Below are 13016 nucleotides of genomic sequence, written 5' to 3'. Positions count from 1 at the left end.
CAAAGTGTGTTTACATGTAATCTGTAATTGACTCCGCAATTATTTAGCGAGTACTGAGTGTGTTCCAGGCATTTTTTCGGAATGTGAGCCAAACAGACAAGGCTCTTACCTCGTACAGGTTATATACTAATGAATATCACCTATGTATGTATACCTGTCTGTATGTGCATCGCTGGGTGTGCCGCAACAAAACATATTTAAGGTTTTTTTCTCCTATAATTCTTTAGGGTTGAACTTTGGCTTATGAAAAGCTACACTGTAGCACAGTTATACAGGTTGAATTTTTTTCTGTAACTATGAATCCCTAACATGTTAAACATCAGTGGTATCCCCTTATCTGTGGGGGGATATGTTTTGAAACTCCTAAGTTTGGATGCCTAAGTTCATGGATAATACTGAACTCCATGTATGATGTGTTTTTCACCTACTCCTACCTTTAATAAAGTTTAACTTAAAAGTCAGGCACAGAAAAAGATCAACAATAAGTTACTGATAATAAAACAGAATAATATACTTGGCATATGAAACTTAGGTGAATGTGGTCTTTCTTGAAAAAGTCAAGATGAATATTAATATCTTCAGAACATGGTGTCTGCTGATATATGAACAATGGAAAGCAAAACCACAGTTGAGGAGGATGATTGCATTTCAAAACCATTAAATTTCTATACTCCCCAAGGCATGGAAGAGACTGGACCAAGATTCAGAAGTTCTAGAGTTGCATCATTCTAGCTCTCTACGAAGAAGGAGTTCCACCATCTTGCCTTTTTGTTATCTTTTTCTGTTCTACTCACTTTATAGATCTGTTGTGAGGTCCTATGAAAATCTTAATTGGGTGTTACAGTTTGCTTTCATATGTTCAGTTGGCCCTCACAGTGATCCACGAAGGAAGTGGGTGGAATTATCATCATGGTTAGATTTTACAATGACTCCCTGACAGGGTGAAAATGAGGTAACAAGAATCAAGCATGAGAGTCAAATGCACGGCTCTGGCTCCAGGTTCAGAGCAGGAAAGAGCACATCAAGGTTCTGTGGAGACCACAGATGGAAGTATGGTACAGTTGTCCTTCAGTATCCTCAGGCATTGGTTCCAAGATCCCTGACAATCCCTGTTGGATACCAAATCCATGCCAGCAGCTCAAGTTCTTGCATAAAATGGTATAGTATTCGCATACATCCTACACACATCCTCTTGTATACTTCAAATTATCTCTAAATGACATTCACAGAGTGTACATAATATGTAAATAGATATTATACATCATTGTTTAAGGAATGATGATAAAAACAAAAAGCCTGTGCAGGTTCAGACATTCAGGACACATACAATTTTTCTAATATTTTCTGTCTACTCTTGGTTGAATCCACACATGCAGAACCCACAGATAGAAAGGGCTGCCTGTATTTATTTGTTCTTTTCCGTGAGAGGCAGGATGGCACCAGACACAGAGAATGAAGAGGAACCGGCCATGGACCCATCTCAACTCCTTAATGCTATAAACTGGGGATAATAATGGTGCCTACCTTGCAAAGTGACTGTGAGGATTAAATAAGATAATGAATGCAAAGCAGTTGGCTTCAATACTTGGCAGGGAATACTGTTTGTCCTTGCTAATTATTATTATTTTATTAAAGAATCTGTGATAGATAGAGTCTCACCCATCTCCACCCTCCAAGGCCACAAGAAAAGATGATACTGGTTGCAATACAATACTCAAGTTTCCCAGCCAGTGGATCCCTAGGAAATAAGCCTAGGAATTGGGAATGGAAGAATTACCAAAAGAAGTCACAGAAACATGGTCAGGGAGTTAATTCTTGCCCTGTGGCTCCCCAGGAACTTTTTTTTAATTGGTTGTTCACAACATTACAAAGCTCTTGACATATCATATTTCATACATTAGATTGAAGTGGATTATGAACTCCCAATTTTACCCCAAATGCAGATTGCAGAATCACGTCAGTTACACATCCACAATTTTACATAATGCCCTATTAATAATTGTTGTATTCTGCTACCATTCCTATTCCCTACTATCCCCCCCTCCCCTCCCCTCCCATCTTCTCTCTCTACCCCATCTACTGTAATTCATTTCTCTCCTTGTTTATTTTCCCATTCCCCTCACAACCTCTTATATGTAATTTTGTATAGCAATGAGGGTCTCCCTCCATTTCCATGCAATTTCCCTTTTCTCTCCCTTTCCCTCCCATCTCATGTCTCTGTTTAATGTTAATTCCCCAGGAACTTTTTAATAAAACTTTTGAACATGTGTAGAATGCTTTCCTGTGTACAACAGGCCTAGGTAATTTGGACATTTTCAGTGTAAATTTCTAAATGTAATTGTAGGATGGCTTTTTTCCCTTTTCTGTCTTTCCCTAGTAAGCCTCTGTATGCCCACATGAAGAAATAACATGAAATTCACCTGTAAAGAATAATTCTGTCAGGGCTGGGTTCATAGCTCAGTGGTAAAGCGCTCGTCTTGCACATGTGAGGCATTGGAAATATATTATGGAAATATATTAAATATATATGGAAAGTAATGATTCTGTCAGAGCCACATAGAGTGCTTTCTGAAGAATTACCCTGTCTTCCCCTTGTAATTTTTGGAGATGGAGAGGAATATAAGACAATTTCATACAAAGTATGAACTTGACAAATCAAGATTAGAAAGCCCATGAACAGTGCAGAACAATGTACAGGACTATTCTAGGAAGTAACTCAAATATGACTCATTATCTTTAAAAGATGTAATTGCAAGAGAGTAACCTGTAATTGGGCAGGTATCATTTAGAATGACAATACACCCACGTCTATACTGCACTTCAATATAATAAGCACATGCTTCTCTTGGCTTAAACTTATTTTCCTACAAAAGTAAAAAGCTTTGCTATAAATGATTTCCTCCCTTGCAGATAATTTCATATTACCCTTATAAAATACTAAACAAATGGTACAGATAATCTATCCCAATTTTGACCAGTTTTATGGCAGGACCAAGTAGGTGAAGCCTGGCGAGGGTCACAAAACCAGGTTAATGGAAGAACTGGAATTACCACAAGGCCTTCCTGCTTCTAATCTGGGAGGATCTTTTCCAAACTTTAGGTTCGATACTTCCTCACCTGCTGAGCTATTCCTTTTCTATCCCAAGCATGAAAACATAGAAGATGCAACAAAGGCAGTTAATACTTCTACAGGCTTCAGATAGAAGGAATAAGGAAAATGCACTTACTCTCATCTTACATGAAAGAGAAGTCCTTGTGATATTCTGTGAACAAAGGACAGCCATGAACTGTAAGCACTGTATAGAAGAAAGCTTTCCTTTCAAAGGTATCAGGCAAAATATGGATGAGATACAGTCTTCTCTTGTTGCAAATATACAATATTAATATCTACCCAAGTTCAAAATAAAGGAAAATGTATAGGAGGCCAAAAAAAGGATAGAAATCAAAGTGATAGAGGTTGATCAGTAGGATTTCAAGCCTCTGTGACCAGGGGAGTTCCAGATATGGACACAAGTCCTATGTGCTAAGGACCTGGCACCTTTAACACCTGCATGAAGAGAAGATGTCTGACTTCAGACCACTCAGGGAAGGTCTCTTGCATAAATTCCCAAGTCTCAAAGAGCTACTTTGTCCTAAATAAATAAATAGGGGGGAAAGTGATGCCTGTAGCCAGGAAAAAAGAAACATGCCAGATCTTTATGGCTTTGGGCCAGGGAGAAGTGCACCTGTGGAGTCTGAAACCCCAGGTTTATAGCACATACAGGTCTAAGGTCTGTATTACAATACTTGAGTCATATAGGAAGGCCAAGCTCAGGAACGTACTAAAAACAGATCACGCTTGAAACCATAAAGCTAAGCTCACAATAAAAACTACAATCCATACAAGAAGAAAAGATTGCAAAGGAAAAATCAGTAGATGTGCTGAACATAAACGTTTGCACCCCCAAGAACTAGAAAATTGAAAGAAAAAACAGAACACAGTGAAAGTGGTTATAAAATGACTATAGCTTAAATGAATCAAGAAATGAAAGATGAATTAAAATTAAATAATTAGTGGTAATGAAGTAAGTATATTTATGGAGAACACTATGAATGAAATGCAAATTGACTTGGAAAAAGATCACAAAAGCTTACATGAAAATATAATTAAAATGAAAATCCAAGGAGGAGGATAACTAAAGCTCAGGAACACACTGAGAGTAAGAAAGTAAACTTACAGATAATTTCATATTATCTGTAATATCAAATTACCAATAAATGGCACACAAATAAAAAGCAAAGAAAAAACATGAAACCAGTTAAAAAAATATGGTAGTATAACAAGTTCCAAGGCAGAAAAACTAGGTAAATCCATTCATACACACTGAGAAAAACAGCAGAGAATTAGAAATAACTGAACAAATCATCTTTTTAAGAATCAGAGAAAAAAACCAGATAAATTCCAAAGGGCAACAAGAATAAAAATACAACTCTTCTTAGCAAAAAAGCAGGATGAAAAGTAATGAAATCATATCTTCCACATGGTAAAAACTCCAAACCTCCAAGCTGGGGTTATAGTTTAGCAGTAGAGCGCTTGCCTAGTACATGCGAGCCACTGTGTTTGATCCTCAGCACCACATAAAAATAAATAAAGTAAAGGTATTGTGCCCATCTTAAAAAAAACTCCAAATCTCATAATCAGTTATATTTTCATGCAAAGTATAATCAAAATAAAGACAAGTTCAGACAAGACTAAAGACTAAGATCTCCTGAAGCATCCACTAAAGAATATACTCCAATACAAAGGAAAGGAAGGAAGAAAGAGGTAGAAGAACCAATTTTTAAAAATTAGTAAACATGTCTTCAAATCTATATAACATTTGCTCATAAAAAGTTAAAACTGAAGGGCTGGAATTGAGGCTCAGCTGTAGAGCGCGTGCCTAGCATGGGCGGGACCCGGGTTCGATCCTCAGCACCACATAAAAATAAAGGCATTGTGTTGTGTCCATCTACACCAAAAAAAATAAATATTAAAAAAAAAAGTTAAAACTGAGCCAGGCACGGTGGAGCACACCTGTAATCCCAGGGATTCAGGAGGCCAAGGCAGGAGAATCTCAAGTTCAAAGCCAGAATCAGCAAAAGTGAGGCACTAAACAAGTCAGTGAGACCCTACCTCTAAATATAATATAAACTAGGGCCGAGGATGTGGCTCAGAGGTCAAGTGCCCCTGAGTTCAATCCCCAGTATGCAAAAAAATAAATAAATAAATAATAACACTGCCAGGCACAATGGCATACTCCTGTAACCCCAGCAACTCGGGAGTCTGAAGCAGGAAGATCACAAGTTTGGAGCCAGCCTCAGCAATTTAACAAGACCCTGTTTCAAAATGGAAAATAAAAAGGGCTGGCATGGGCTGGGGTTTGGCTCAGTGGTAGAGCCTTGCATGCATGGGCACTGGATTTGATCCTCAGCATCACATAAATAAATAAAATAAAGGTGTTGTGCCCATCTACAACTAAAAAAGAAAGTCTTTAAAGAAAAGGGCTGGGCATATATCTCAATGGTAAAGCACCCTTGTGTTCAATCCCCAATACCAAACACACACACACACAATTAATTTGAAAAAAAATACAGGTCTAAATTACAAGGCAAAATAATGTGATTTTTGAAATAAGCATTTAAAACTATAAATGTCAAGTATTTTTCAGGATGAGGATAATAATAAAACAGCAGACATTATATTTGTTATGATACAGAAGATTATTTTAACTCTACATTTTATAACATAAGTTATTTTAACACTCTACTAACTAATTTAATTCTCACAACAGCCTGATATTGGTGCTTTTATTATTTCTATGTTAGCACTAGAGCCATTGAGTCCAGAAAGATCAAGTTATGCACTCCAAAGCACACAACTGCAAAATATGTAGAAAAAATCTGCCTAAGATGTGAATCAAAACACTCTGACTTGGCTCCTATCAAATCAGAATGTCATATTAAAATGCAAGAGTAATCACAGAAAGAATAGAATAGGTCACAATGCATAAAAATACATAATAAAAAAGAGACCAAGTGAAAATATGGCAAGAAAGGAAAATAAAGACAGCATCTAAAAGACATAGTGAACTGACAAAATAAGTTCAAATATATCAGTGCTCACAATGAATGTCATTATATTCCTCTCTGCAAACCATGGGGATTTGAATTTTGAAAGATATACATAATATTGGCCCATTTTAATAAGAGTAATGTCACGTTAGCATTAGCACATGTCCATGTAGGAGCTCAGGGATTCATAAAACTATAGAATTCCATACCAATAGGACTATTGTAAACAAGAGCGGTCATGTTTTCAACCTTTTGCATTTTCTTTCAGGGATTAACTACACTCATAAGGTGAGGTTGACATATTAGAAAATAAGTAAATTTAATAATTCATGAGATGAGCTTTCAATTAAAGAATTAAATAAATAAATAAACCCCAAGAAAGCAGCACCCAGTGAATCATGAAGGCAGGAAGAGAGACTAATAAATTAGAAGCCAGCTAAAAGTTAATTCTTTGTCAGAAGAATGAGATAGATAAACGTCTGAGAATTTTGATCAAGATAAGGAAAGAGAAGAAACATCTTAGGAATAAAAAGGAGAACACAAATGTGGATAGAGTGGAGATCTTTAAAATCACTTTTAAAACTTCTGATAAATGTAAAAAATTCAGTGAAATAATAATTTTTAGAAAAACATAAATCACCAAAATTGACCCATGAAGCCATTGCTAAACCAAACAGAGCTCTAAACGTTAAAGCAATGAAATCATTGGTCAAAAATCTACCTATATATAAAAAACATTAAATTCACACAGTTTTATGTAGGTTAGTTTATCCAACCATATAAGAAAACAATTTTATACAAAGTTCTGTATAAAGCCTTATGTATTTCTTAGGGTTTCAAGGTAACTCAAATTCTGTAAGAAATCCCAGTCTCAAAAACCCAAATGCTTAATGTTTTCTCTGATATAAGGCTAATTCATAGTGGGATAGGGAGAGGGAGCATGGGAGGAATAGACGAACTCTAGATAGGGCAGAGGGGTTGGAGGGGAAGGGAGGGGGCATGGGGTTAGAAATGATGGTGGAATGTGAGGATCATCATTATCCAAAGTACATGTATGAAGACATGAATTGGTGTGAATATACTTTGTATACAACCAGAGATATGAAAATTTGTGCTCTGTATGTGTAATAAGGAAAAATAAAAATAAAAATAAAATCAGAGTTGCCATAAAAAAAAGAAATCAAACATCCTAACAATGATAAATATGACTCTCCTTGTTCAAGTTGATACAGAGTACCATTTTCAACTGGCAAACAGTTATCTGTTATTATTTTAAAAGGCGCAAAAACACCTGGGTAGTAGAGCATAGTGACAATATTCTAGAACACACCTGCTTTGGTCTTCAGAAAAAAAACATGAGAGAGCTTCTCAAGTCTTCACACAGGGCACACAAAACGTATGTCCCATTCCCATGAGAGTAGATGGAAGTTTCCAGAAAGAAGGGAATCAAAACTCTTAGTTTGACTGAGACCCAGCAAATGCCACAAGGAATACCTAACATTAAAAGTGTGTTCAACACCAGATGTCACTGAAATAATAGGTGAAGATCAGGAGATTCATGGCCAGCCACACACTTCAGGTAAACCAACAGCACAAAGAAACAGACCAATTGCAAGGATGGGTAATCACAGAGATAAAAATCTCTGTAATTTAGGCAGACACGTAACTCTCAAGTTTTATATTTCAGATTCAGGACAGCCTGGAGCCCAGAGGACACATCTTCTTTGGGTCAAATTGCTTTCTGCCATTCCCTTAAAATGATAAGAATTCAAGTTATTCAACTCTAAGACAACGGAATGGGAGGCAGTGGAAGATTCTGCAGTCTTACCTCAAGAATAGGGGCAAAGGAAACGAAAAGGCCCCGGGAGACCCTCAGGACTTAGGAAAGAGTTCATGAAGAAGCTGGGGGGCAGGGAAGAAGGGAGCTTTGTTCCTTTAAAGAGTAGGGGACCCAGAGTTTTCGTTCGCTCAGGTGAGCACAAGCCCCACTGACCCAATTCATGAGCCAAGAAATCAGAGCCCATGATCCTGAACCACACCAGGAACTTTTCCTTTTATTCATTCCTTGGCCACCTATCATTCCAAGCTGTAGAACTCCATCCCTGCATCGAGGGTTGACCAGGCAAAGTGTATTTATAACTACAAAAAAAAAAAAAAAATCAAGGGTTGCTCAAAACATAAATATTCAAAGCGAAAGAATAATAAAAGTTCACGTGTGTGAGGACTTAAGGGGAAAAAAAAACAAACTAGGAAATGTTTCTTGCCAAAACGTTTAAAGCTTCTCCAAAGTGTACTAAATTTACTATGTTCTTTTGTTTTTTTAGACTTCTTCACATACACATGCATACCATCATCATTATCATCACCATCAGACTTTTAGGAAATTTTATAATTATAAAACTACTATTTTTTATCCAAATAATTAGGAGGCTGATTTTTCTCTGATAATTAGGTAAAACAATGAGCAGCTAAATGGAATCATTCAATGCTCCTCCAAATTAGAGTTTTCTCAGTCCTAACCATAATATTTCTAACATTATAATGTGCTGCAATTTAGAAAATTCACCATTGGGGATTATTTAAGCCTCCTACTAATGCTAAGAGGAGTTTCCACTAGAATAATCACTAGTAATGTCTCTCCACATTCTCTGGGGCAGGTAAGCTCAGGTACTCTGGGTAAATGGCATGAAGTGTCCCAAATAAAATCATAGCACTCTGCAAGAGTGTTACCTTTGTAGAGTCACGTTCCCTACCTAGCCCAATTCACCCTCCTTCCCAAATAGGAACAATTTAGGATACATAAGTTACCCACCCCCAAATAATAGCTTTTCCAACACATAAGTGAGAACAGAATTTCAATGACTTGGTGACTATTCAATGGGTCATAAAAGTACTGGGACAGTGTTGCCCAAAGTCAAAGTTCAGGGCTCAGGGGCAGGAGCAAGGGTTGGAACTTTTGGAGCATTCATTCCTCTAGGTACACAGTTGAAGAAGCAGGAGAGGGCTGAGCTGCGGAAAGCAAAAACAGCACAAGATTCAGTACCAGTTTTTTGTATTCCAAAACTCTGTTTGCTCATCCCCAGAACCATACCCTTCACCTCACCCATCACATACTGCACTTGGCAGCTCAGACTCCTCTCTGGACAGAAGATGTGAATATTCTTGTTGTATCTCTTCATTGCTCCAGGTGCAAAGATAAAATAGTGCAGAACTGGGTGAATGACAGGTGGATCTGGAGGATGCAAGTGGGATATGTAATGATTTCCACAGTGAAATGCAATATAGGATGGAGGAACTGTGCCAGGTAGAAAAGAATTGGGCCAGGAAAGAGAAACACATGCAGGCTAAGAAACTGCCCATGGGCAGATAGATACACCTGCAGACTTTTAACATAAGCAAGCAGGAATGACTTTTAACAGAATACCACACAATGAAAGTGATGAGGTCAAATAAGATGAACAGAACACCACGAAAAGACATCAAGTGCATCACTCCCAGAGTAAGGACACTTGAAAAAGGCTGAAACTAAGTCAGATGGAGAGAAATACTGGAGGCAGCCCAGGACAGTGGAAAAGGAACTAAAGTGCCAGAAACAGCACAATTAATACTGCTGCTCTCACGGGTCTACCATCACACTTGCCACTAAGGGTGAGGGCACTGATGCAGGGCTACTACATGCCCCAGCACTGTTCTGACAGTGCTCTGCATATCCATTCTCAATCCTCACAACGTAACAAGTCTCCAGGGCACACACAAAGATGAGGCATCAGACTGACCTGGCTGAAATTCTGGCTCCCCCCAACCCCCCACCACACAAACCTCAAATAAACCTCCCCACGTCTCAGATTCCTACTCTACAAAACAGGCTCATCATACCAACCCAGCATAGAGGCCGTGAAAATTAGAGATAATGAACTTAAGTACCTACTAGCTGCTGTTATTAGTGTAATTAATCCGATTAAAATAATCAGGAGTGAAGAACAGAGGAAGGAGGTTGGAGTAGAAAAGGCAACAGAAAAAGCAGTAATGGACAGGGACCACAAAGAACCTGCCAGGGATGGAGCTGCTAGACTCAGGCTGAAGGTGAAGAGAACTCTGCACCCAGCTCCTGACTTGGCATGCCCCTGGGTGTAAAGTCTCTGAGCCTCAGTTTGCACCTGTATAAAGTGAGAGCGTCAGTACCAGGATTCCCTACAGGGCAGGGATGTTATAAGACTCATATGAAGAGATGGCATCTGATTTTACTATTAGAGGCCATGAGTTTATGCATCTGATGGATAGATGGGGAAGTCCATTTCCTTTACATTGTTGCTCAGGAGGAATGAAAACACTCAACAAGCAGAATCATGCCAAAGCCAAGCAATTAGAGACTGCAAAGTCATTAACTATTATGTGGCTTCTTTGGTCACCATGAATCTAATTAATTTAATCTGACATGGAAGATGTGCTTTATCTTTACCTCCCACAACTTCCAGCCTCTTACAAATCATCCCTTCCGCCTGCCTTGAGGTCCTCTTCAATTTATGCCTTTGTTCATTCTGGTCTGGAATGTTGTTCCCCGTCATCTCCAATTGACCAGTCCCTGGTCATCCTTGAAAACCCAGTTTGCATGCTTCCTTTCCCAAGAAAGTGACCCCAGACACTCTATATTGCCCTATTATATTTTATGAATTTCTCACCCTACTAGCACTTCCCTGTGTGATATAACCACTGGCGTATATGCCTCTCTCCGCTAATTAATAAATTTCCTGGGGGTGACAGGTAATGTGTTCTTTCATCCTTTATGGAAAACTGCCTCACCCCACAAGGAGAACAGATAATGTACAAAATCTTTTGACCTTGTATCTTTTTCAAATCATTACAATAGTAGTTAATATACTTTAAGGGCTTTACAAGAGCCTTTAAAATGTAGAGGGAAAATGAAAGAGAGCACCACGAATATAATGTAAAAGATTACCGGTGGGAAGGGTGAAGATGAGAAAACACATCCTAGGTGTTCTCTTTTCCGAATAGGAGTTAAAGATGACGTGCAAAGTTAGTTATTTTTAAATATGTGCCTCTCACCTCATTGGCCTCAGTCATTCTAAAGGAAATGTTTCCTAGAGAGTGACAGTCTCAGCTCAAAAAAAAAAAAAAAAAAAAAAAAGGAAGGAGCCAGGGCACTCATGTCCATGCTGCAGGTCCCCTTCCCTGTTCTTCATTAGTCAGGGCCACGGCAGGGTCTGTGTCACTGCCAAGGGTCTGTGTCACTGCCAATGCCCTCTCTCCTCCAGCATCCAGGGCTTTAATGATTTTAGCCTTGGTGCTCACTTGCACCTGTCTCCTGTAGGTATGACTGATATGCTTCAGCCTACCCACTTCCTCCCTCAACAAACAGGTCTCACTTTGGCAAAGAGCTGTCAAACTTGACGTTCAAAACAGGATCAAACAGCAAATCGCTAAATTTGTATGGGCCATTTCAAGGCCAATGGCCACTTAGGAACCAAAGCATGAAACTATTCTTCTCAAAGACTTTTTCAATGGGCAGAAGTTGCTCTATGAGTCGCCTCTGTTCAAGAGCAGATGGCCAGGACTAGGAGGTCAACTCACCTATTAGGTCACCCACCAGGCGTCTGCGTCGCAGTCGTCCCCGCCCCCACCCTGCAGGTCCAGCTCGCTTACCGATCTTGGCCAGGGAGGCCAGCAGGATCCACAGGGTGATCTCGAAGGGGATTTGCACGTGGGGGTAATCCAGAGTGAACACCGGCAGACGACTTTCCTCAAATGGCGTGGTTCCCGGAGCCACCACGCTCGCCGGGCTAGGCGGGCTGGAACTGGTGCCCCTGGCCTTCGGAGAGTCTAGGAGGGTCTCTGCCAGGGTGCCCGCGGGCCCCGCCACCTGCAGGAGCAGCAGCAGCAGAAGCCCAGGCGGCGGCGCCAGCAGGCTCCGCCTGGTGCCTGCTGGTTCCATGGGGTCGGCTCTGGGTGCAGCGGGGGAGCCGGGCGCTCAGTCCTCTGCGCGCTCAGCGCATCGCGCCAGGACAGCGCCGACAGCTCAGTCCCGCGTAGAGCGGGACAGCTAGAGCTTTCCACCGCCGCCGCGGGGCCGGGTCTCTGCAGCCAGCGGGCTTGGTCCCCGTGGCGAACAGGCTCACTGAAAGGGAGCGCACGGCGAAGGAGGTCACCGCGCGGACCCTTGGCCGCACTCAGCCGCCCTCCGCCGACAGCCGCCCGCCCATGCCCGGTCCGCGGCTCACGGGCCCCAGCTGCAGGCCCTGCCCCGGGCGGCCCGCGGGCGGGGACGAGGGCGGGGCGGGCGCTGCGCCCAGGCCGCGGGGCGGGAGGACTCGAGGACACAGCCGGTGCACTGCGCACCTGCTGGAGCCTGCGGGCGACACGAGGCCCTGGTGGCCGCGGGGGCGACGACTGTGCTCCTTTCTTGTCGGTCCCGTATGCCAAGACCTGCCACCCCCGGGGCCGGTGAGCTGTGGGTGGAATCGCCCCGCTGCGCGCAGGGTGGCCGGAGCTGTCCCCGCCCCGGAGGCCGCCTCTGGCGTCTAGCCAGTGAAGGGACCGACGCTACCCACGCGACGCACTCTTGTTCCCAGTCCTGCAAGGAGACACCCGGGTGCGCTGGGCACGGGAGAAGAGTCCTCAGGCTTAGGGTAGGGAAGAGAAACCCAGCTCTGGAGGAACAGGGGGTGCTGTCACCCCGGCCCGGGTGCTGCGGAGGCCGAGACCAGCAAGGAGCTCAATTTCGCTGTATAGAAAGTTTAGAAAAGCCTCACTTTATTCCCCTTTGGAGAGTTTGCAAATCGAATACAAGGCATTCTCTCTGTGCACTGAAACTCCCTGTGCAGAACGCAGTGTTCCCACGCTCCCACAGAATCCTTTTCTTTCCTACCTTGTACTGGTTTCGCTCATGGTAACACTGTGGATTCCACTAC

The 13016-nt window shown here is 41.5% G+C and overlaps 1 protein-coding gene across 3 annotated transcripts in view; it reads right to left on the bottom strand.

The window, feature by feature from the left end:
• The window catches only part of Slc9a2 (solute carrier family 9 member A2), an 85828-nt gene extending 73481 nt beyond the window's left edge, over positions 1–12347 (bottom strand). For all 3 annotated transcript variants that reach the window (XM_026408614.2, XM_077791814.1, XM_026408615.2), the window contains exon 1: positions 11752–12347. In XM_026408614.2, the coding sequence (XP_026264399.1) occupies positions 11752–12040 (289 nt within the window). In that variant the 5' untranslated portion in view covers positions 12041–12347. The remainder of the gene's footprint in view (positions 1–11751) is intronic.
• Between the last annotated feature and the right edge of the window lie 669 nt (positions 12348–13016).

The sequence above is a fragment of the Urocitellus parryii genome, chromosome 12, assembly GCF_045843805.1.
Source record: "Urocitellus parryii isolate mUroPar1 chromosome 12, mUroPar1.hap1, whole genome shotgun sequence".
Lineage (NCBI taxonomy): Eukaryota > Metazoa > Chordata > Mammalia > Rodentia > Sciuridae > Urocitellus > Urocitellus parryii.
This window is presented reverse-complemented; position numbering and strand designations above follow the sequence as displayed.